We start from the raw sequence: 25651 nt of genomic DNA on the forward strand, positions 1-25651 counted from the left end.
TTTTTCAGCAAACGCTGACCAGCAAAGAGCCATTATGTAAGATATCTTACTTATACTTTAAAGGTGACCTTAATTTGTGATGTTTAACTATCTTTAAAAATTACGGTTTATAATGATTTTACAATTGTTTTTATAATTAAATATTGGAGATCCTAACCATCCATACACGTGAAAATACAAATAAAAATCAATTCAACTGGGAATTTTAGCAGTATACTGACAGTTTTATAAACATTTCACTGATAGTTTCATTATACCTTTTTTGCTTGAAGAATATTTAAATCAACAAAATACTTATTAAACGCCAAAAGTCCTCCTTGAGATCGGTTCACTAGTTCATTTCGATTTAGACATGACCGGAAGAGTTGTGACTCGGTATAATTGATTCAGACCAATGAGGTTTCAAATCAAACGCGATCAAACGACGGATTCAAACGGGTCTGCGAATCACTCGCTTGATTCATTTAAAAAAAAGAATCTGTTCAAAACGCGAATCGGACGTTACATCGATTTTCCCGCCCACGAGCAAAACGATGACGTCATAGCTGGCCATCTTTCTTTCTCTCGCGAGGCTCTTCACGCGTGTCCACCTGCTACCGGCTCTTCTGAAAAAAAGTATGTTATAACTTTATGACCTACTCTAAAATTGTTGAATTCGTCGATATTTTAGTATTACGAGTTAATTACGCGTTTGAAGAGAAGCATTGACGTGTTGGTGCAAAACAGTTAACATGCGATAATTGACAATGCTAGTCCAATTAACACAAATCATCTCTGAGCTACTTGTCTTTGATTAATTATTATCGTATAACCTAATGTATATTACTGTAATGACATTTAAAAATAATAGTTTGCCTACGTTGGGTTGTCGTTTGAGACCGTTTAAATATACTAGAACTGACTTTTTAAATCTAACAGCTAGTTAAGTTAACGTTAAGCGGTAACGTAAATTCTGATAAAGCGAGTTTGCTCTCTGTAACAATGTGTTGTTTTCTGACACTGATGTTGTAAAATATTTTACCCTCAGGTCTCACCTAAAATTACCCAATATGGATGACTGGGAGGAAGATCAGGTAAGGCCGAGCACGCTTTACTAGCATCAAGCAGACGGTGATTAACAGAATGCCACGTGGCACGTGCTCTTTCATGCATATTAGAGTTGTGTTGGGAGCACAAGTCAATTCTTGTTTTATTCGAACACGTTAAATGCATCTTATTTTACGGTTTGTTTGAAGCAAGCAAATTACAATTCAAGTTACGTAAATTTATAATGTAATTTGAGGCATAGTAATCTGAATAGTTGCATGGTTGTAAGTTAACTCAAACCGAAAAACTTGTAACGTTAGTAGGATTCAAACCCGTTTCTACTACATTAATGTTCATTTATTTACCCTTTTTACAGAGTCCCGTTGTGTCTTGCAGCTCAGGATTTGGTAGGTTTTTTTTTAACATCTCTTGATCAACTAATTATACAAGTTTTCAATTCACAGAAATTGCTTAATATTTCTTTAAAGCGATAACGTTAGTTCACCTCCAAAATAAATGTTGTGTCACCTTTAATTCACCTCAATTGGTTTGACCTATTGATTTTTTTTAAAATTGTTCAACACTACATCTTATAGAAAGCTGAAAACCTGTGACTTAAAAAAAAAACAAATACTATAAAAGTCAATGCTTACAGGTTTCCAGTTTTCTGTAAAATGTCTATTAATTATTTTTTTGTAAGTAGAAAAAAAATCTTAATGGGTTTGGATTAGGTTACTCAACCTAATTTGGTTGAAACTTTTGAGTTCTGTTTGCTTAAGTTATAAATTAAGGGACTCATAAACTTTCATAATTGGAAAAGAAAAGTTAATGGGTCTCAAAATATAGAATTTTGCGTTTAAAAGAAAGAAAAAAAAGCTTGTTGCTGTGACTCAAAGTTTCATAATAGGAAAAAAATTGCTATGAAAGTGAATAGGTCTCAATATATAATTTTGTCATTAAAAGAAGAAAAACAGGTTTTTGAAAAAGGGAAGGAATGTTTTTTTTTTTCGCTATCACTAGCTTTTTCTGTTAGTTTACACACTAATTTTGTCTTATTCAGTCTAAAGACCATCAACAAACTAAATAATTTGAAAGCATAACATTTTATTTGTAACATACAAAGTGAGTTTAAACTTTCTTTGCTACAGCAATGTAAAATCTTGAAAAAATGTAGAAAGTCTAATAAAATGTGGTATGTGGTATTATAAAATTATGTGGTAATAAAATACCACATCCTGTATTTCAGGAAAAATTGCCTGAAAACATTTTTAACAAAGTAAAAACCAGTAGATTATTAGTTTGATTCAGTGCCAAATGAAGCACTTCCTGACATTCTCACTGCAGGCTTTTGTTATTTTGTGGCTGATTCCAAATTAGACACCACATCCTCATTGAACTCTAATGTGAAAGTAGGACAAATTCAGTGGGTGCAGTATCAAACATTAGCACTTGATGACCATATCATTCATACCATGCATATTTATATCCTTTTCTAGTCAATAGTGGAGACTAGTGGCCATCTGGTGGTATTGTTAACTACTGTCCAAACAAACATTTCAGATTTTGTTTGTTTTTCATGCAGCTTTAGATAAAAAAACTGGCTTTTTAAAACAAATATTTTATGACCATTATACAGTGCTCAGCAAAACTGAGTACACACCATTTTGAAAACGAACATTTTTATCCATTTCTAAGTGAATATAGGCAATGCATTTTGGTGTGCTGAGCGCTGTCTATTTTCATAAATCAATTCTTTTAATTGATCTTTTAGGACTTTAACTTCAGCAGTGATCTGAAATGTTTCTGATTTAAAACTTAAAAAGTTTGTAAATTATAACACCTATTACATTTAAGATTTAAAATGAACTAATGTAAATCATAGCTGGATTTTCACATTTTTCAATGTGCTTGTCTGTTTAGGGGCTGAGTCAGGATGTTTCCTGGCTTAACTGGGTGGAGGTTTTTTTGATTAATGTTTTTTCTATTGTAATCTGATTTTATGAATCATATCAGTAAAGGTGAAAAATCTGATTCAACAATTTACACAGGTGTTAAACTGAATATACCTGAATCTAACACAGTATTCTAAAAACAACAAAACCTGAGACCAAGGCTATTTACTAGGGGTGTAATGGTACATGTATTCGTCCCGAGTCTTAACAGTATTTGGTTCATGTGCTCCGATGAATACAGTCTATGCACATGTGTCAAGTCACTGCAGACACCAAAACGGTGCTACAAGTTAGGAGTTTTTCTCAAAGAACGTATATTTGCATTAAAAAACACAGGATGCATTACTACCCAGCTTGCGACGCTTTCCCCGCCTCAGAATTCTTATTGGTCTACTGCTGTAGACCTACTGCTGACATTGAGTGCTGCTGCGTATATACGTTAAATCTTGAGCGTAGAGCTGCAGATCTTGATTATTTTAATATTTCTTTAATCTACCACAGGTCATTTTTTTCTGACCAGTCCAAAAGCTTTTTCCATTTTCTTTGAAGATATTTTGCACAAAATTCTGACTAAACAATGGCTATTTTTTATTCCACAAGAAATAGTACGACTGCTGTAAATGGAGGATAAAATAAAACAAGCTGCATATTGCTAAATTTAAAATTAGTATAACTAGCCAAAAAAAAAAATGCATAAAATAAGTACATTTTTGTTAAGTCTTCCTGCATTTTCAGCCATTTTAAAAATGTACCGTCGAGTAAGATTTAGATTTAAGATTAGAGTTAAATACTACACTATGCCAAATAAATACAATCGGAAATTTAAGACATCTTGACTTTATTTAAGTTGACTAGAAAATGAATATATTTAAATGGCGTCTCCTCTCTATATTTAATTTAAAATTGGGTATATGTGGAAGTATGCTAAAGGACTTGTAATTTTTAAGTAACCTGGGTTAAGCGCTTCCAATGAACTGTATGCCATAATGCCAACAAAGTTGGCGCGTTTAAAGGGCTATGACACCCCCCACTTTCGGTTCTAGTCTACCTCAAAATTTTTCAGCAAAGAGCAGGAGTGGGCGTGGCCAGCAGAGCAGGGGAGAAAGAGGGGAGCGAACAATATATAAGCTCATAAAATATATAGCTCATAAAATAAGACTCAAACCGTGAGGAGACCCCTGATTTTATAGTTTATAAAGTTAAAATGCAATGAAATAAATAGTAATTTAATGTCCTGCTACATTTGTCATTTGTAATTTTATATACACATAGCCACAATTTGTTATATCATTATAAAGATAATCGTCTTCATAAATGAGGACTTTTCCCTCAATCTCCGGGTCTGAATGCAGACTCAGTGCAGCAGGTCTCTTTCCCTGTCCTTTTTAACCATTAGCCCTGGTGATGATCTGGAGGATTTAGGCGAACAAAGCAGCACGGCGATGTGTCTTAATGTAAAAGAACTCCTTAATGCTGCGTTCACACCAGACGCGGAACATGCGTTAAGCGCGAGTGATTTACATGTTAAGTCAATGCAAACGTGCAAATAGACAACCTGCGGCGCGATATGCGCGAATGGCGTGGGGCGAATTGAGCATTTTGCACGTTTGATGCGCTTAACGAGCGTTTCGTGCGAATCTCTTGAGTTCGAAAATCTGAACTTCAGCGGACATTCGCACCGCGTTAACCAATTAGAAGCTTGCTCTTGTGGGGGCGTGATTGTGAGGTAGAACCTGTTGATGGTCTCCCGGGGGAAATCCTCTAGGCAACACCGACAACAAGTCATCAAACTGGGCTGGGCTCAGTCAGAAGCACTGTTGAAAACCTCCGTGATCCAGGTTCAGTTTCTGGAGGAATTTATGAGCTCATAGAGCTGGATGCACCTCTGAAAGCGTGTAGTGGGCTCAGACACGACCCTAAACGTATCAATGCTGTTTTTCAGCCTTCATAAAGTACATAAACAGTTATTTTCTTCATACTATCCATGCATTCATACTAGCATTTTAGCAACGAAGCCACAGTCACCGGGCGGACAAGCCCTGCCCATCACGCGAATCCGCGTCTGTTCTGAAGTGAATTTGACACGCGAATGAAGTGGGGTTTGACGTGTGTATGAAGCGAGTAAACTCAAATGTTCACGCGGCTATTTACGCGCGAATAGCGCAAATTTTTTATTTTATTTTATTTTTTTCCTGCGCGTTCCGCGTCTGGTGTGAACACAGCATAATAAAAGACAACATCTGCAATTCTTGTACTGCTCTACTGACAAAAATGCTTGCTGCACACACACAACTTTGCTGTAACGGCCCTGACAGCATTACGGGGAAAGCATGCAACAAACCCTGTGGATCATGGACAAACACATACGACCCTTCATGAACAGCTAAATACTGTGTGCCGTGGGTCCGTGGACACGGTCTCACCCAATCATCAACGTTATGTAGGATCTCGCAGCTTGGCACAGGCAGGTCTGCCTTGCCTTCGGAAAGCACTGAAGTCATGAATAATTAAGCAGCTGGCTCTTCTCTTAGGATAAGAAAACTCCGCTATGAATAGTAATGAGAAACCGACACATCATCTTTGCACTTGCAGTTCTGCGCTACGTTGCCAATTTTGGTCCTGTCCCAAAAATCATTTTAAACCCGGAAGCTGAAATTAGCTGACAAAAGCTCAAAATTATCCAGTTATCCCCACAATTAAAGCTGACAGGTGCTAATGTTGTCTTAACTGATGCTCTACACACATACATTTGTTAAAATTTCTGAAAAAGTACTTGAGGGTTTTGTGAACCTTTATGGTCTGTTTTCTTTTAAAATCAGCGATCTCCACTGGCTGAGTGATATCTGATATAAAGTGGGTCTCAGATTGTACAAATTAAATTTTTCTCCACCATGTCTTTAAATATGAACATTTATTTTACCCCAGTATATTCAATTGAGATGTACATGCACAAGTCTTTTATCTGAACACGCGCACAAGACAGAGCAGTTGTCCAGTGCATTTGCTGTTATGGACTGAGCTAGCATTTGCATTAAAAGGTTTTAGTTTTAAAGCCTACTGAATCTTTACATGATTACTGTTTTTCTGTTGTTTTTAAGGTTGGGCTCAATTATAAAGTTTTATTCCCTTTGTTTAGTATATTTGCATCACAAGTAGCTTTTAATTTCTGTAACTGAATGTATCAACACTTATGCCTATTAGAAATAAAGAAAATGCAAGCATTGGGGATTTGTTATTCCTGTTGTACTGTGCCCGTATTGAAATGTGACCCTAAAACCATGGTATATGCCGAGCTGTGACCTTTGTGTACCGTTACACCCCCCTGTATGCATGCATTTATTTATGTATGCCTGTATACAAGAATATAGAAATAACCATCACCGTCCAAGTCAAAAAGCCTTTATTCACATTGTTTGTATATTAAAAACACAACTGGGTGGTATGCAGGTTTATTTGAACTCCACGTGCACTTCTATGTTGTCAAACAAAAAAAGTGGTTATATTTATTATTGTCAAATGTGGTGCTTTTGATTTCTTTTACTTGCAGGTCTAGGCTCAAATGGTTCTGATGGAGGATTCAAGAGCTTTTATACAGGTTCACTCGTAGATTCTGTCTATAAAATCCAATACCTGGAGTCAATTTAGTTCTAAAATGCAGTCTTGAAGTAAAGTCAGCTCAGAAATCTGTTTTAAAATGAGCAACTTAACACTGCAAATGTGAGCAAAATAACTTCACATACAATATTTGTCAGTAAGTGAACTCGCTTGTGTAGTGCTACAGCATCTCCCACCTAACAGCCTGCCTTTCCGATAACATGACTAATTTACATTAGACTAGCTAAAATAAAATACACAAATTATAAACAATATATTAAAAAAAAAAAAAGGTTTATTTGTCATGTTCACACTGGGTATTAAGATTTGATTTTGTTGATCCAATCACAAGTGGTTGTTAACAGGCTGTGAAACGTTAAACTTGTCCACTTTTGACTACTTTTACAATTATTTAATGGCATTCTTGAGGTGTTAAATGTGAATATGAATTCAACTTGTGTGACGTTTAGTGCCATACTGAAAGCGAAAGCTAATGGATAGAAGAAAAAAAAATAGTCTGTTTTGTCCCATTAGTTAAATATTTTGTAAACTAGACGCCGTAAACTCTGGATAAATCAACAATTAATGCTTTAAACTAACAATTTTTAGGTTTTATCATCAGATATCAAGCTTATAGCTCAAGATGCTGCAGAAACTAGATAGTTGCTCTTGTGCAAATTATTCTAAGCTTACAAATAACTTTTTTCATGTGCTTTAGCTGCAACAAATAGGCTGAACGCATGTAAAATGTCAAAATACCCTTTTTTTAATACCCACTTAAAGTTTACCCCAGAATAATAAAAAAAGTTTTCACATCACGGGCTGTTGGGCGCCACGTCATTACTTAAAATTTCATCCAAAAGATGAAACTAGACAAAAGCTCAATTATATGGTTTTCCTCAATTAAAAGCAACAGGTTTTAATGTTGTCTTGAAGCTCAACACATTCATCTGTAAATCAACGAATAGTCGAGGATTTCATGACTTGTTACACTCAGACTTGGATGACTGTTTTGAAGTGAATAAAGTGGAAGAGTTTTAAATTACAGCAGTCTGAATAAAAGTGCAGTTGTCACTAACATTAATCAACTAGAAAATGTTCATGGTCGGTTTATAGCAGTTTGCAGCCTTATGCTTATCTTTTTCTATTTAATGAACTTTTTGACAACAAAAAGCTGTTTAAAATTAACATTTCCCATCTGGCTTCATTTTTTTTTATCCAATAGTGAAGTATGCATTGCACACCTGTGTCAGATTTTGGTGCATTGATCTTATAACGAAAACAATCAAAAGGTTTTGGAGATATAAACCCAAAACGTTTCTGTTCAACACATTCCTCGGTGTGCACGCTGTAAAATGTTATAACCTAAAATCATGACCACAGAACATTAATAAAAACCAATACAGCACTTTTAAAAACTGTTCCACCCCACAAAAAAATCACATTAAGCCGTAAACAAATAATTAAATGGACATTTTTCTAAACTCAAACTGAAAAGGTATTGGCGTCAGCTCTGCCAAAACGAGTTTGAAAATATTGACATTTTATAATAACAAATTTATTAATACTAATACATACTACCATTAATAAATTTGTTATACTAATAAATTGAACAAGGTCCAAATAAAAAGGGACATTTTCTGAAGTATGCAGGTTTATATATTATGAATAACAATTCTGCTGTGATGTACAATTTTGTTCATACATCTCACCATTAGGAGTGACCGATAAGGGAGACTGGGGAGCACTGATGGGAATTGCAAAATGATCGCTTAGTTGATATGAAACCAACACTGCAATAATTCACTCGTTTTATTTGATTTTAGGAGGTGCTGGAAATGACAAGTCAAACAGTGAAGGTTTGTTTGCTTTATTTTATGTAATTTGTTGCAGGATAACAGACAGACCACAGATAAAATGACTGAATGTGTCATTGTGGTCAATGTTATTGTATAACTTTAACTTTATTATAATTTGTTGTATTAATACAAAGTGTTGATGCAGTTAGTTTGATAATTGAACCGCAAGTAATTCATGTCTGGCTCATGAACACAAGACATGTTGTGCTTTAGGTTTGTTTGGCAATCAAAATGCGAAATTAGATCATCAAAGTCTGGACTATATAGTTACAAGATGTGCACAGGAGTGCATAATGACACTGGGTATACTGACCCCACCTTTCTATTAGATTTAGTTTGTGGTGATGAGATAAATGCAAGTGCTTCAATGTCTGATTTGGCCTTTGTCGAGACAGAGGACAATAGGGTCTGCAAGTTCACATTTTTAAGCTTGAAGAAAAATTCAGGGATTTGTCACTGTGATTATCAATCTGGTTGTTGTATCTGTTTTTTGTAGCTTCTGTCATTTAAAAGTGCTTAAGTATGCAGCATACGGATCTGATCATCTGAAATGTCATGTTTGCAGGTACTGAAGGTAGCTCATGGAAAATGACTGGTGATTCGTTCAGGGGGAGAGGTAAGAAGGGGAGGAGTCTGAAATTAAATAAGTGTTTCGCTAGTTCACATTGTTATTCTTAATGTGATGGGCAAATGTGCATTTTGCAAACTTGCATAGTGAAAGCTTTTGTCTTATGACATGTTTTCAGGAGGCAGGGGAGGATCACGAGGAGGCAGAGGAGGCTTTAGCGGTTTTAAATCAGGTGAAATTTATATGCATGCTTGATTTGAAGCTGTCAGTTTAATCTGGTATAAAAATACAGTTTTTAGTTGATTTTTAATCTAAACAATCAGCTTTGTAACAGCAAAAAAACCATCACAAATTAAGGAACGTGCATAAACTAGTTTATGTATTAAATTAGATTTAATTGATTTATTTTTATTCTGAGTGTCACAATACACCAATGCCGTAGTTTGGTTCAGTTTCCAGAGGGAGCAGGGCTTGTGCTGTTTCATCAGCAATGTTATTAAACACCAGATTCACTTTTGACTTGACTTAAATAGCACTAGCTTCATGTTTGTCAACTGATCTGGGTAAATCAAAATCTCCATATCAGAATAGTCAGAAATAAACCGCTTCCATACAGTACATTTGGAATGTTACAAAATGATTGAAATACTCGATCTGAATAACAGCAGTATAAATCACTGCTCTCCCTTTAAGGCATTTATCAGCTTTCGAACATTAATTGTTTGAGTTCACATGAATACCAGTAAGATTGAGTACGATTCAGTAGACCGTATTTGATGGAAGCTTACCAATATAACGCACTAGCACTCTCTGCGAGATGAAGGGAGTTTATTTGCTGAGTCTCTCCTAAAACTGAGGAGAATCAGTGATTTACTGGTACATTACAGTTCTATCAGTTTCCTTAAACATGAGCAAATACAGTTCATAGTATCACAATTGGTGTACATGTATAGAAATGAAAAGGTTGTACCAGAACAGTTTTAGCTCACAGAAATAAATTTGTGAACATAATGGAAGCAGTTTTCAAGCCTTGTTTGTTCTACCTTTAGTATTGACAAACTTGCAGAACTAGAGACTGCAAGTTGTTTCTATGACTGTGTGCAAGTCAAGTAAATAAGTGTTTCTTGGTTTCAGAAATTGATGAGAATGGCAGCGATGGAGGTAATGTTTATTCGCAATTAATATAATTGTTTTGACTCTTGCATTGTATTGTTACAGTATTGATTCTTGCGCTTTTGTTGCAGGTTGGAACGGAGGTGAAAGTCGAGGAAGAGGACGCGGTGGTTTCCGTGGTGGTTTTCGCAGTGGCTCCCGTGATGGTTGGTGTTGGAAGAGATTAATATTAGTTGTTTAAACTTGCATACAACTATGTGAAGGGTGTAATAAAGTAGGCAGTGGTGAAATGTGTAGTAGTAGTGCCACAAAAGACTACCTTGGACCAATCATAGTTGAGTTGCTTTGTGTAAATTTCAGTTTGTTTGGTTTTTTTCATTAGATGCTAATGAAGAGACTGCAAATGTACACATTTCTAAATAACGCTTTTTTTTTTCTTTCAGAAAATGATGAAAATGGAAATGATGATGGTAATACGGAGAATTCTTGTTTGTTTCTTGTTATTGCAACTATTTAAATTTTTATTATTGACCTCACCTTCGGTTTGTTACAGGTTGGAAAGGAGGTGAAAGCCGAGGTAGAGGTCGAGGTGGTTTCGGGGGTAGTTTTCGTGGAGGTTTCCGTGATGGTTTGTTGAAAAGATTGAATTTTTAGTTGTAATTTGTAAGAAAATGGGAAAAAAGATAAAGGAAGACTGATATTTGGTGGTCAATTATGTAGTTAAGTTCTAATAATTACATTGGGAAGTTTTATGTTAATATTTTTGTCTTAAGGTGGTAATGAAGACACTGGGAGAAGAGGCTTTGGAAGAGGTAAGGTCCTGTTTGTATGTGTACAGTTGTTTTTTCATATACAATTGTTTATTTACCAACTTTTTTTTTCTCTTCCAGAAAATAATGAAAATGGAAACGATGAGGGTAAAAAGAAAACAAACAGAAAAAAGCATGATATCTACTTTTGCATTTTCTTGTTTAAATGACCCTATCTGTTTGGAAAGGAGGAGAAGGCAGAGGAAGAGGTCGTGGTGGTTTCCGGGGTGGTTTTCGTGATGGTGAGTCAATTAATTGTGATTTAGGGGAAAAACATGACATTAAATTACAACAGCTGTGCTGGAAGCCTAGGAACTACATTTTGCATGTGGTACCACAGCTGCATTTGACCAATTACAAACAAATGGTAATTTCAAAAGAAGTTGTCTTGTTTTAAAGGTGGTGGTGATGAGAGTGGAAAAAGAGGCTTCGGAAGAGGAGGTGATTTTAATATACTATTGGTTTTTAATGTGAATTTATCAAGTAGCACTTTAAGGATTAATTAATTAGGGATGAACCGATATGGATTTTTTTGGCCGATGTCAATAACCGATAGCTCATAAGGTTTGGAGGCCGATTGCCAATATACTATAGCCAATAATTATAAAAATTCCAAAATGTTGGATTTTTATACAGTTAACAACTGATTTTATTTTAAAAACTAAGTTTGAACTGATCTGAGCCTGCTCAAAGCAAAAAAGATATAATTTCAAAGTTATTATGTAGACCAATATTTGATTTAATAGCATGCCAAAAAAATTTCTTCGCATAGCAAATTAACATGCAACTTTACTGTTGTAGAAAAATAATTGGTTAATTAAATTAACAAAAATTAAAAAATAGGACTTCAAAATAGTTTAATAAATATATTTTAAGAAAAATAAAAATTAAAGAACTAAGGACCGAATCCTGCTCATGTTCTTGAACAAAACGTTTTACATGTGCATGTGTATAAATGTTGTCCGAAAAGCATTTTGAAAGGCGTTTTGACAGTTCAGAGCCACCATACAAGTGAAAAGCTAAATACAGGGAGTATTTAGAAAATGCAGCAGAAATTCATCCAATTTGGCATTTTAGATTATTTTAAACACATGTAGGTGCTGCTTGGCAATCAGACAACGCTCCTATGTTTGTTCTTGCTGTCAATTGCGTGAAATGATCGATAAAAGGTTTATGATAAACCGCTGTTTTGAAAGTTTGAAACTAACTAAAGTTATGAAGAGTCAGATTTGTCCTCAAGTCAGATTTTGATACAACACCTGAGCATTGAGCAGTTATGCTGGATTCGGTGATCTATGCAGTAGATTCTGGCTCTGACAGCTCACTTGTCACTGTGTGTGTGGTAATAGCCATCATGAGCACTTGTTAAAATAATTATAAATATGTCAATCAAACTAAATACAATCTAACATCAACTACAACACGACAAGCAACATGTTAACAAATAATCATATTAGATTACAAACAACCCAACGAGTTGTTTAGCTCGCGTGCATCACTCCTATTGTTTACATGTAATTTTTCCTGAGGCGATTTCAACCAAAATAAGCAATTACACCCTATCAAACATATCTATAATAAGGAGCATGGTTTGTTACGGAGTTATTAACGCCACAAGACCAAACTAGGAAAGGATGGACTTTGAAGGAATAAACTATGGCAGGAAAGCTTCATTAAATTGCACTGAACAAGTTCTGGCCATGCATGCTCGAGGCAGGCAATTCCGTACAATTGCGTAATTTAGCAGCTTAAATTTATCGAGCTAATTATGACATCGGACCCATAACAATAAACTTAAAAGTAGCATTTATTGGCTGATAAACGATATGACCGTCTATATCTTGCATCCCTAAAATTAATCTATTTCTTTGACTACTGTTCAGGTTTTAGAGGCCGGAATGAGGAAGTATTTTCCAAGGGTAATTTACTGCATTTATATAAAATGTTCTAAAGTGTTAACTTTTTTTTTAATTATTATTTAATCCATTTTATTGTTTTCCTGTTTGTTCAGTCACAACTGCAGACAAGTTGGATCAAGAAGGAAGTGAAAATGCAGGTGGGCATTATGTTATACATAAAGTAATCATCATGTTAAAATTGATTTAAGGAATTAGGGAGGAAGTAGAATTGATGGTCTTTAAACGAATTGTCTCGTAAATTGCTAAAATTTTATACAAGAAGTGTTTTCCATAGTTTTTGGAGCTGACTTGCAAAAGATCAGATACAATTTAAGGACTGATTTAATACCAGACATTTTAATCATGGTGTTTGAGTCTTTTTGCTCTTGAATGACTGATATTAAAGAGGAGGGGAGAGTTGTAGTTTGAAGTGATAGATTTTCATCTGATAAAGTATTGCTTCAAGTAAATTGAATGGCCTTTTTTTTTTTCAGGACCCAAGGTTGTTTATGTGCCGCCGCCTCCTCCAGAGGAGGAGAGCTCGATATTCTCCCATTATGCAACAGGCATTAATTTTGACAAATATGATGATATTCTTGTGGACGTGAGTGGCAGCAATCCTCCAAAAGCAATTATGGTAAGTTAATGCATAGGTTTTTTTTTAACACTTTAATTTTGATTTACAAATTTTATAGTACAAGTAATTTGCTTGTTCCACTCATATTGGCATTGTCATGTGATGTGGTGAAAGTATGTGGGTAGAATTTATATACTGTTTTATAAACTCTAAATAGTTGCATTTTAAAACAATAAAAACATTTCAGCATTTTAAGTCATAATGGGTGACAACATTCCTAATGTAGTTTCTAAACGTGTTGTCTCTGTGTGTGCTTTTCAAAGATCCTAATTTGCTTTTCGCCAACGTTTTTATTCCTTTTATAACCTTCACAGAAACCTTTTTGCGTTTATCTATAAAACATGGTTTGGAATCAAGTCTAAATATTTAATATTCTGAACTATTTAATACAAACACTTAACTGCTTGTGAAATGTCACAACCTGAAGCACCACTAGATGGAGAGTTTGCAAGTTAACTGAACAAGGGGTGTTGTACAACTGCATATAACAGCTAAAAATACTACAAAATCAAACTTTGTTGTTTTTTTCCTTTTAGACTTTTGAGGAAGCAGGACTTTGTGACTCACTGAGCAAAAATGTATCAAAGTCTGGATATGTAAAGCCTACACCTGTTCAGAAACATGGCATTCCCATCATTTCAGCTGGACGGGATCTAATGGCTTGTGCTCAGACTGGATCAGGAAAAACGGCAAGAACAAGCTCTTATGACTTCTAATTACGTTGAATTTATACTTGCTTTTTTTATATATTTGTGAGATGTTGTGGTTTATTAATTAGTAGAAAATTGGTTCATATGATGATTGTTTGCTCACTCTGACATCACTCAGGCGGCCTTCCTACTGCCTATCCTACAGCGCTTTATGACTGATGGTGTGGCAGCCAGCAAGTTCAGTGAGATACAGGAGCCTGAGGCCATAATCGTGGCTCCCACCAGAGAACTTATCAATCAGATCTATCTGGAGGCCAGGAAGTTTGCATACGGGTACACTAAACTATTTTGAATTTATTTATTTATTTTTTTGTGCAACAAGCTGGTCTAATGTTTTGTGGCTTTTGTATCTCCAATGTAGTGTCATCTCTTGTTGTTCTAAAGTACCTTTTTGGATGTTCACGTTTGCAAGGTTCTTTAGGTCTTTACAACATTAAAAAAAGAATGTGCTGTTTAACACTTGTTTATTTATTTTTTTATAAATGTGCATTTTTTTTCTTAAACTGCATGTGTTTATTTAGATGCAGTTGGTAGATTAATTCAAATAGACCTGTACTAACAGCAATAGCTCTGGAGTTTGTTTAATTCAAACAAGCCTGCCAAGTGTAAACAGCCTTAACTTTTTGTGATTAGTTTGATTATCCGCTGGTTAATTCTCCACATTGATTAATTTCCACACTTGTACTGAAGTTTCTCATTTATGAAGCATTGCTTGTAGTAAAATTTTACAATGCTAAAGGATCCTGTCATTTGATCTAGGCCTGTCAAGATATCTATTTTTTTATTGTATGATATATTGCCCTAAGTATGTTGCGACAAACAATATTAAACTTTTAAGACCATTTCATGCCACTCATTAAATAATTTCAGAATAACAATACAATACCATCGTAATGCAGGTACACTCTGCCAAGAAATACATATTTTATTCTTCTAAATATTTCATTTAATTAGTCAATAACAATTTAATAATTAGGAATTGGAATCAAAACGTGGAAATGTATATTCTAAGCAAATAGTTATAAATGTTAAAGTACAAGGTAAAAAGTAACAGGCTGCGATATCTGCTACCAGATCCATTTTCAGTTGTTAGACACCCACATGAAATGAAATATACTTCAGTAATTTATCTGCTTGTTAAGTGTGACGTCACGCGAAGCGGCTTCCGGGTCCAAGCGCTCTATTCAACTCAATGGGGAGACTCATGAAATGGTGGTAATAAACGTTTACAAAGCGATTTAATCCTTTCGAAAATCACGATCGCAGTATATATGTCCATGCCTTATATCCGATGGCCAGAAAGAGATACATTTTTTTATAAATTGTAAATTTTTTGGTATTTGTTATGCAGCAAGCCCAGAGATTGTTGTGTACACTATGATTTTATATAAAATTAACTTTAATGTGTGACAGGAATAAAACGTGATCATAAACGAATGATTTCTCCACTCAAATGAATGGCGGCTTGGACCCAGAAACAGTATACATGCGTCACAAACACGTCACCACTTAACAAGTGGATAGTAATGCGACTGGAAGGGCATCCGCTGTGTAAAACATGCTGGATAAGTTGTGGCTGTGATGACCTCAGATTAATAAAGGGTCTAAGCTAAAAACAAAATGAATGAATGAATTTTTAGTAAATAGTATGTTTTTTTTTATACCATGTTGACATTGATGCCTCCAATAGAGAGAGGCTGCGCAAACAGCTAAAATGTTGCTAAAAAATTATAATTTTTTTTATGCATGGGACATTATATATTGCATCTCGTATATTGCAAAATAGAGGACATGTTTATGCTTTGTGCGATAAGTTGATATATCGATTATAATTACAGGCCTAATTTAATCTATAATCTGTGTTGTAGGACCTGTGTACGACCTGTTGTGGTTTATGGAGGTATAAATACTGGATATACTATCCGAGAGGTGTTAAAGGGCTGCAATGTTCTGTGTGCTACTCCTGGAAGATTGCATGACCTCATTGGTCGTGGAAAGGTTATCTTTTTAATATATTAAAACCTTGATGTTCTAAGCATTTCATATCTGTTGCCATACAGTAATATGAAGTCTTAAAGTTGCAGCTGTTTTATTGCTTGTTTCTATCAGATTGGCCTGAGTAAAGTGCGCTATCTAGTTCTGGATGAAGCAGACAGAATGCTGGACATGGGCTTTGAGCCAGAAATGCGCAAACTGGTGGCGTCTCCTGGTATGCCTTCAAAAGAGGAACGACAAACCCTCATGTTCAGTGCCACCTACCCTGAAGATATTCAAAGGTTTCTGGTTCTTTAAAATGCTTTAATTGTTCTTGTTAATATAAAGGATTTTTTTTATCAATCTTATAAAACCTGAAACTTGATTAAAAGGCTTTTATGAAAACATCTTTTGCTTCACCATGGCTTCAGTGGGAATGATGTATGTTTCATTTGTTGCATGATAGAATGGCTGCTGACTTTCTTAAAGTGGACTATATTTTCCTTGCTGTTGGCGTGGTGGGTGGAGCATGCAGTGATGTGGAGCAAACCATTGTTCAGGTGGACCAGTACTCAAAGAGGGACCAGCTGCTTGAATTGCTCAGAGCAACAGGTGAGTTTACATGGGGAAATTGTTAACGGTCTTGTTAAATGCATTCATTTTAAGTGGATCTAAAGTCCTTTGTAAGAAATGGATGAATGTTTGTTGTTCACTTAAGTTTACAGAAAATTCTCTAACCATTTTCCAATTTTGGTTATGGCAGTTTAGTCTGCAATTTTCAGGTTTGTTAATCTGCACTTGTTTACTGTTGTCTTCTGCCTAAAGAAGGGCTATTTTATTGCTCTTTGCTTTTAAAAAAGGGCTCAATAATCTTGGTCCTGGAGGGTCGGTGTCTGCAGAATTTAGCTCTAACTTGCCTCTTAGCACACCTGTCTAATTAGGGTTTGCGCTAAACTCTGCTAGGAGAATATGGATATGTTTTAGTCATGTATACAGTTATCCGTTTCTTTAAATAAATTGTTCCTGTCGCATTTTGTTTTAATGATGAATTAAAGCTAAATCAAGTGGTTAGGGGCTGTTATGACGTTAGATGGCTCTTGTTGGGTGTGAAGATTATGATCTTGAATAGGCTTTTCTGACTGCATGCGAGGCGTTATATTGTGAAAATGGTAAAGGACGGGCATCACTCTGTCTTAAGTTTGCTTTTTCACAGTAAAGAATTGTCTTTCTTCTACAGGTAATGAGCGCACAATGGTTTTTGTGGAAACCAAAAGAAGTGCTGATTTCATAGCAACATTTCTCTGTCAAGAGAAGATCTCAACCACAAGCATCCATGGGTAATTTTATTTTACTGGTGTTTTTCACATTTGTTAGTTACAGATTGCGATTTTAACTTTATTTTTTTCTCTATTTGAACAGTGATCGGGAACAGCGAGAGCGAGAGAAAGCTCTCAGTGATTTTCGCCTTGGCCAGTGTCCAGTTCTGGTCGCCACATCTGTAGCTGCTAGAGGCCTGGATATTGAGCAAGTCCAGCATGTTGTGAATTTTGACATGCCCAGCAGCATCGATGAGTATGTCCATCGCATAGGAAGAACTGGACGCTGTGGGAACACCGGTCGGGCCGTGTCCTTTTTTAACCCAGAGTCTGACACTCCACTAGCTCGCTCCCTGGTCAAAGTCCTTTCAGGGGTTTGTACTCATCATTTTGACACTTATAGTATACAACGCACATTATGGGTGAAAACACTCAAATATGCATGAAATCAATGACTTTAACCTTTCATTAGGCACTCATTGAAGTTCTCCTTGGAAAAACCCTGGAGTGTTACTGATGGGTAAAAAAAACAGCAACAACTTTTGACTTTAAAAAAAGAGATAGTAGAACTGTTAAATATATCTTAAAATAGTTCATCAAATTATTTAAAAAAAAATAAATAAAATTGGGCTATATATCGGCACGTGACATAACCACCACAGTTTATTCATTTATGCTACAGTCCAGACAACTCTTAATTGGGAGTTTTTTTCTAATTGTCTAGAATGCTGCTAGGTATCATACATCTGACTTGTGAACTCTGGAGCTATTTCTGCTTCAGCGAGATTAGTACAGAACAACCTTGTGTGAAACGTGCAACGTTAACTAATAATGCTGCATTCCAGTCAGATCTAGCGTCAGTCATTTTTACTTGAGATTTGAATATTTATTAGCGTTTCAGGCTTTGCTCTGGGCTTTTTTTTTTCTAAAACAAAAAGAAAATGCTAACTGTCCTTTTAAATACAGCTAAAGACAGAATCAATATTGCACTTAAAAGAAATTTTAGAAATTATTTTATAATTAAACAACTTTATTTACAATGCTTTTTTTTCTAAACTCTGCTACATGTACCCAAAATGTAACTAAAGCCAAAATTACAAACTTGCATAAAATCAAAGAAAGAAGTCAAAAGTTGCACTACAAGCACAATTACAATTTGCATAAAATAAGTGATAAATCACAAATTAAGTTCTTTAGGGAAAAGATGAGTCCATAAAGACGAGCACACTCGGGTGGAGAAGTGCCAGCCAGATTGCACCAGTGTCTGTATATCGCAAGTCTTAATAGTAGGGTTCATGCTTTTTTTGCTGTAAACCTATTTGAAAATAATTTTTGTCACAAGGTGTGCTGATGTTTTTGACTAACATCATGTAGAGGTGTAGTGACGTGCAGCTTTATTCTGAATGGTATTTTGCTAAAGTAGTGATACAAAGACTACACTGAGTTGAAGCACATTTTCTCAGGTTATCGATGCACATTTTTGCTTTATTTTTTTATATGCACAGGCAGACTTATATTTTTAGAACAACTGTTTAAAAGGTTATACACTTAGGTTAGTGTTTTACTTAAGTAAAAAAGGTGATACTTCATCTGATAAAGTTCCTTGTGCTTGCTTATTCCCTCTTGTGGGCTGACAATACAGTATTGTTTCATTTGAGTTACCTTTTAGAATAAGAGTAGAATTAGAGTTTTGCTTGTATTTAGGATATTTACTATTAGGATATTTAAGTTTTCAGCCATATTGACTCTTAATAAATTTTAACCAATGTCAATAAACTACCGTATAGGGTTATTCATCTGCTACAAATCCAAAATTTGATTGTTTAATAAACTGATCGATTGTATTTGGATGTTAGTCAAACTATAAATTTAAATGAACTAAATATTTGTCCACAAGCAACCGAAAATGGTTTTACCTTTATGGTTGATGTCCTTGGTGGCAACATACCTTTATACAGCCCAATGATATTTAATGACTAGATTCTGTTGTGTGTGTGTATAAATCTCTCAGGCCCAACAAGTAGTTCCAAAATGGCTGGAGGAAGTTGCCTTCAGTGCTCATGGGACAACAGGCTTCAACCCACGTGGGAAGGTGTTTGCATCTACAGACTCGCGGAAGGTATGCCAATTTTCTATGTGATTGCCTGAATCTCTGTGCTGAAAAACTTAATCCAAAAAATGTATTTCCATTTACTCCCCATTAGGCCATTCAGGATGTAGTTTTTTTTTTCCACCTAGTAGATCAGTACAGAGATTTTTTTCAGTTGAAACTGTTGCTCTCTAGTAATCATTTAATGAAAGTCAGTGAGTGTTATCACTGAGATGCACAGAGTAGGGCTGGCCAATAGCATTGTGTTTAGTTACCACTGACAAGTACTGTAATTTTCCTTTTTAATCTGTATTTACACTGATATAAAAGTGGGCATGTCTAAATCATGTGCTCACAATCAGTGATTTAGATTGACTGTTTTGGATTAGTTTTAACTGTGAATGCCATTAAGAAATATGGGTACACCACTATGAGTGGAGTAATGGCATGTTTAAAAACATTTTATAAATTTAAGAAATTACACCATTTCAAACAAAATGTCCAAAACAAGGTTGTTTTTGAGTTTATTTCGGCAGTTTAAAATTGACCAACTTTGAGGAGAATTAATTTTGGCGCTCAAACACCTTTGAGTTATAATTGCTTCGTAATGACTGTCCACAGCAAATATAAATACAAATCCTAATGCCTTCCCATTAACGTGAAAATTAGACTAGTAAAATGAAAGTTGACATTTTGTTCAGAATATAAGAAAAAATTTAAGACTTGACAGACACCAGTCAAGCAAATCTAAGTTCAATATCTACTTTACACTTTATTTTTCTACAATATGGCTCCCAAACTGCCTCCTGTTGGGTCCTAGTACCTGTTCTATGATTATTTTATTTGGCGGGCTCTGTTAGATCAAGTTATTTTTATGGAACATAGCATGAACTGGGGTCATTTAATTTATTGTGAAAAGCTAATCCTTATGGGGAATTGCAAACCTTACGTCCCATTCACATGGGGCGTCAGCATCCAGCTTCCCATTCACTTTGGATGACGTCAGGCGTTGCCGAACTGCATTGTAGTTGCGTTGGCGCCGCTTCAGAGGCGTTGCTTGCTGCAGAAGTTGGGACTAGCTCAACTTTTCAAGCGCTGACGGAAGTGTCAGTCAATCAGATCGCTGTGTGCAAGTACACCAGCTAGACAGTAGCCTATTGCTGACTGAATTTCATTGGCTGACGCTGATATGATGCGTCAGCCCCAACTGCAGACACTCAGTCAAGCGTTGACGCTGAAGCCCCGTGTGAATATGGGGTTACTGTTACCCTGTAACTGAACACTCCTCAACAGAAGATAAACAGAGGAGATCAGCTCAGCCAAAAGGAGTTAAAAATCAAACATCCCTATTTTATAAGTTGAATTCCTTTTCATTTCTGAAGTTTATGAACCTTTTTGATTGATCTGGAAGTGGTAACAACCAATTTAAATAACTCCTCCCACCACCCGTAACTTAGATAACCTTGTTGCATAAAGTTTATTTGCTTAATGTTCAGTGAATAAGTCAGTCAGGGTCCCCACAGGTCCTTAAAGTCTTAAAATGTCTTAAATAAAATTTTCGATTTTTAAGGTCTGAAAATGTCTTAAATTCTGTAATTTTCCATAAGGAGGTCTTAAATTTCATGTGGGATCTTAAATATCATGTCCGACTCGTCTTATGGCGGCAAATCAATGGCAATATAAATCGAGCGCAGCGGTGATGTTTGCGCGCGAGGAGAAGTGAACCGTGAGCAGATTACAGGTCTACACGCGAGAAAACTACAGCGCGCGAGCGCACAGGGGATCTTCGAGCGCGCTCAACTGATCTAGCGCGAGAAAACAAGTCCCGCGCGTGCACATCATCATCTGTGCGCACGATGTGGTCACGCCTACAGTGCGCGCGATCAGTTCTCTCCGCTCGCTCGCTGGTTCTTCTCTCTGCTCGCGCGAAACATTTTGGATTTTTGTGAGTCCTAGGGCGGGACTTGGTTTACTTGTTATCTCTAACGCTATTGGCTACTCTACCTTTCCAGAAGTTAGCCGGGATTGGACGCAGGTAAGCTAGTTTCCCCGTTAAATAAAAATATACAGGATATCTTATCATAATGTCACAGTGTGAAACTAATAGACTTACTTTCTCAGTAATAATAGGTGACGACTTACTTTCAATAATGAGATATTTCTTGTAATAATTAATCTCATAATAATGCCTATTCTTACCATCATGACCAAGTCATATAATCACATATCAAAATAATGAGATATATTCTTGTAACAAACTTTATTGCTTGGGAGAGAAAGAGAGAGTTATACCATGTGGCAAAAGATCTCTCCATTAAACAGAAATTGGGGAAAATATACATGGGCTAATAATTCAGGACGAATAATTCAGACTTTAACTGTGTGTTTTGAACCATTTGATGAAGTTTAGCACCTACATTTAAACTGAACTCAAACCAAACGTGTTTTTTTTTCTTTTTTTTCTAAGACTCATTGTCCTTGACTCATTTTCTATGAAGAACAAGTCAGAATAAATTGGATGGACAATAGTATACAAAATAGGCTATACATGCATGAAGTGCATAAAGTACAAAGGTTTATAGTAAATATATTGCCATTAGTCTGTTATTCCACTTTACAGTTAAAGTCAGAATTATTAGCCCGCCTGAATTAATAGCCCCCTGTTTATTTTTATCCTAATATTTATTCAACGGAGAGAAGATTTTCTTCAGCACATTTCTAAACATTATAGTTTTAATAACTCATCTCTAATAACTGATTTATTTGATCTTTGCCATGATGACAGTAAATAATATTTGACTATATTCTTCAAGACACTTCTATACAGCTTAAAGTGACATTTAAAGGCTTCACTTGGTTAACTAGGCAGGTTAGGGTAATTGGGCAAGTTATTGTATAACGATGATTTGTTCTGTAGACTTTCGAAAAAATAAATAGCTTAAAGAGAGTAATAATATGGACCTTAAAATGGGTTTTAAAAAATTAAAACAGCTTTTATTCTTGCTGAAATAAAACAAGAAAAAAAGTGGGCTACTAATTTTGACTTCAACTTCATATGTGACCTTTAAGATGTGGGCCTGTCATATAGAAAGTGGTATTTGTATGCCTCTGAAGTGGAATGATGTAATGGATAGTGAGTAAAGCCAAACGAATATTGTAGAAATTAAATTGTTGCTCAATAGGTGGCGATAAACACCCATCTGAATGTCTGTCACTGTATTTTTTATGTTTAATTGGACTAATCATTTTTGATTGAAGTCTTTATATGCAGGTTATTCAATCATTAACTAAAAATGAGATTGAAAAATATATATAATATATAGATATATATATTTTACACTGACCTATATTACAAACAATGTTAACAATTATAATAATATACAAAGTTGCACTGCACATATAGTATGCATTGTATGGAAAGATCTAAAACGCAAATAAACTCTTCTGAAGACAATATTTCCTAGAAAGATCATCCCCAAGTGTAATAATGAGCACTGCTGTTGTGGTTAATAATGAAGTAAAATACAACAAACCAGACAAGTGCTGCACGGACAAATCAAATGGGTTCAGAAAGTCATGTTACAAGAATGCTAGTCATATTTTTAGAAGATTAATTTTTATTATTTGACTGTTTCTCGAGATTGAATCCTCAAAGTTCTCAAAGTTTCTTATGATTATGACTTGCAAATTGTATATATATTTAACGGCGTGATCTTTTAACCTGCGTCCAATCCCGGCTAACTTCCGGAAAGGCAGAGTAGCCAATAGCATTAAAGATAACAAGTAAACCAAGTCAACCAAGTAATCTGCTCACGGTTCACTTCTCCTCGCGCGCAAACATCACCGCTGCGCTCGATTTATATTGCCATTGATTTGCCGCCATAGATTTGCCGCCATACTTCACCACATCATTCTGTGTTGACACACTGAACATTTTCCTGTTTTTTTTTTTTTTTTTTGATTAGGTAAAGTCTTAAATTTTCATTTTAGAGGACTTGAAAAGGTCTTAAAAGGTCTTAAATTTCCTGTTAAAAAATGTGCAGATACCCTGGTCAGTGTATGCGCTCAAAATAGTTTATCAAAGGACAACAGTTCTGGCTTAACATCTTTATTACTGAAGAAAGTCACCTACATCCTGGATGGCCTGAGGATGAAAGAACTAATAAGCAGCATTTATTTTTGGATGAACTTAAAGTTGAGTTTCTGAATGCTGTGGTAAACTTGAGTGTCTAAATGGTCTTATTTGTAGGGAGGATCCTTCAAGAGCGATGAGCCGCCACCATCACAAACATCTGCCCCGAGCGCAGCAGCTGCTGCAGACGATGAGGAATGGGAATAACTGGCCTCACACCTGTTATATTTATTTTATTTTTATTTTATTTGTGCGAGCTTCTTCAATACCATTTCAGGATATTTGTTAATGTTGAATGACTAAAGTAGCATTAGGATAAAGCTGTTGTATTTAGAGTCACATTGAATGCTGTAGGTTTGACCTCAAGGACGATAATCAAGACTAATACCTTTTGGCAGTTTGATTTGATCATCTTTTTGGTATCACTCGTTTGGACTGGAGCACAACTGAATTAGTGGATTTGTTTTACTAGAGCACAAGTGCAGAAGTGGGTGGGTTTGTTTAATCACATTTTAACACTTTTTGCTAGGAGTGTATTGAGTTTTGTAAGCTTTGACCTAAAGGTGTTTCCTACAGTTAAATCTATTAATCAGTTCTATTGTTGATTGTGACTGTTTGTAGGTTATTTTTCTTGACATTTCCGTCTTGAAGCCAGAGTATAGAACAAGAAACTTGTTTTGCAGATGTACCTTGCCAGATAAAGGTAGCTAAAGTCATTGTTTAACAGACATCTCTTTAATTTTAAAGTCAAAATGTTGATAAAATTCAGTCAAGAGGCAGTGACTGACTGTAACAGAGCGGTGCTTCCTCACTAGCTGAAGTGGCTCAAAATAAAGACGGATACTGGTGTTTCTGTATGCTTATTTGTTCCCTCAAGTTGTGAGTTTTTGTCTCGTTTTTAGATATTTGAGGAAAAACTAAATATAAAATTGCTATAAAAGAGAAACTATTTATACCAATGTTTTTTTTTTTTCTTCAGTTGGTTAAGTTCACTTACAGATTGAGCTCTGAATTATGCAGTTCTTAACCCTTAAAACTTGACAAGTGCAAGTTGCATTTACATATTTATAACACTTTGTATTACATAATGTTGACCGTTTCGGGTTATAAATAAGGATTATTACAAAATATAGACGTGTTGTGATTTTATTTTACTAAACTAAATAGATCCTGGATGCAATCTGCTGAAATGAGTATCCTTGGCAGGGTGGCAAGACACACACTTATGGACCGGGTGAGGAGCTGTGTCACTTGGGAGAAGCTCAAGAGTAGAGCTGCTGCTCCACATTGAGAGAAGTCATATGAGGTTGCTTGGGCATTTGTTTTGAATGCTTCCTCAATGCCTACCTAGGGGAGGTGTTCCAGGCATGTCTCGCCAGCAGGAGGCCTTGGGGAAGACCCAGGACATGCTGGACGGACCATGTCTCAGCTGACCTGGATCCCCCTGGAGAAGATGAAGTGTCTGGGGTTCTCTCCCAAGACTGCTGCTGCCGCGACCCGGCCCTGGAAAAGCGGTAGAAAATGAATGAATGTATAAACTAAATAGTTTTGTCCATAGCTTACATTTTGTCTGGAACTATAGCCAGTAAGATTAACTGTTCCATAAATTTGGTTTACATTTTAAATGTTTTAATAAATATTGTTTATTAGACTTGGCTAAAAGTACAGAAATCAAGTCTAAAGATGGTAAAAATTGTAATTTTATTCCGTTTTCAGTTAATTTATACCTCCAAAGAGGGACATAACAATCAAGATTGTCATGTTTAGAAGAAAATAAATACAAAATGTGTCCCAGTAAGGTGGTTAATATTGCTTTGTTAGGGTTCAAATGAACATGTATTACTTGTATAAATTATAATCGTTGGATGAACTTTTGTTTACACTTTATACATTTAGAAAGTTTTAAAACAGCGAGGCAGACACGCAATATTTTTTTAACTGCAAGAAAATATTTTATTTGTACCCTAAACAGTT

General features: G+C 35.5%; 3 protein-coding genes across 15 annotated transcripts in view; 2 read left to right on the top strand and 1 right to left on the bottom strand.

Moving 5' to 3' along the window:
- tln1 (talin 1) overlaps positions 1-25651 on the top strand; it is a 1269505-nt gene that overhangs the window by 779077 nt on the left and 464777 nt on the right. The gene's annotated exons all lie outside the window — the stretch shown is intronic.
- The window catches only part of sh2d4a (SH2 domain containing 4A), a 209872-nt gene that overhangs the window by 98365 nt on the left and 85856 nt on the right, over positions 1-25651 (bottom strand). The window lies entirely within an intron of this gene.
- Positions 569-24540, top strand: ddx4 (DEAD (Asp-Glu-Ala-Asp) box polypeptide 4). Of its 13 annotated transcripts, none has more exons than XR_015500235.1 (27): positions 569-615; positions 1028-1073; positions 1403-1433; positions 6526-6573; positions 8399-8431; positions 8997-9047; positions 9178-9231; positions 10134-10160; positions 10244-10318; positions 10556-10582; positions 10666-10740; positions 10886-10924; positions 11003-11029; positions 11113-11163; positions 11321-11362; positions 12805-12840; positions 12933-12977; positions 13314-13456; positions 13993-14145; positions 14285-14439; positions 16035-16164; positions 16276-16442; positions 16607-16752; positions 17378-17477; positions 17560-17830; positions 19468-21052; positions 23602-24526. XR_015500235.1 is itself a non-coding variant. In XM_087268824.1 (27 exons), exons 2-27 carry the CDS (start codon positions 1050-1052, stop codon positions 23882-23884), a joined length of 2148 nt encoding a protein of 715 aa, XP_087124950.1. In that variant the 5' UTR covers positions 569-615; positions 1028-1049; the 3' UTR covers positions 23885-24526.

This window comes from Danio rerio, chromosome 10, assembly GCF_052040795.2.
Source record: "Danio rerio strain M-AB ecotype USA chromosome 10, GRCz13ab, whole genome shotgun sequence".
NCBI classification, from domain to species: domain Eukaryota; kingdom Metazoa; phylum Chordata; class Actinopteri; order Cypriniformes; family Danionidae; genus Danio; species Danio rerio.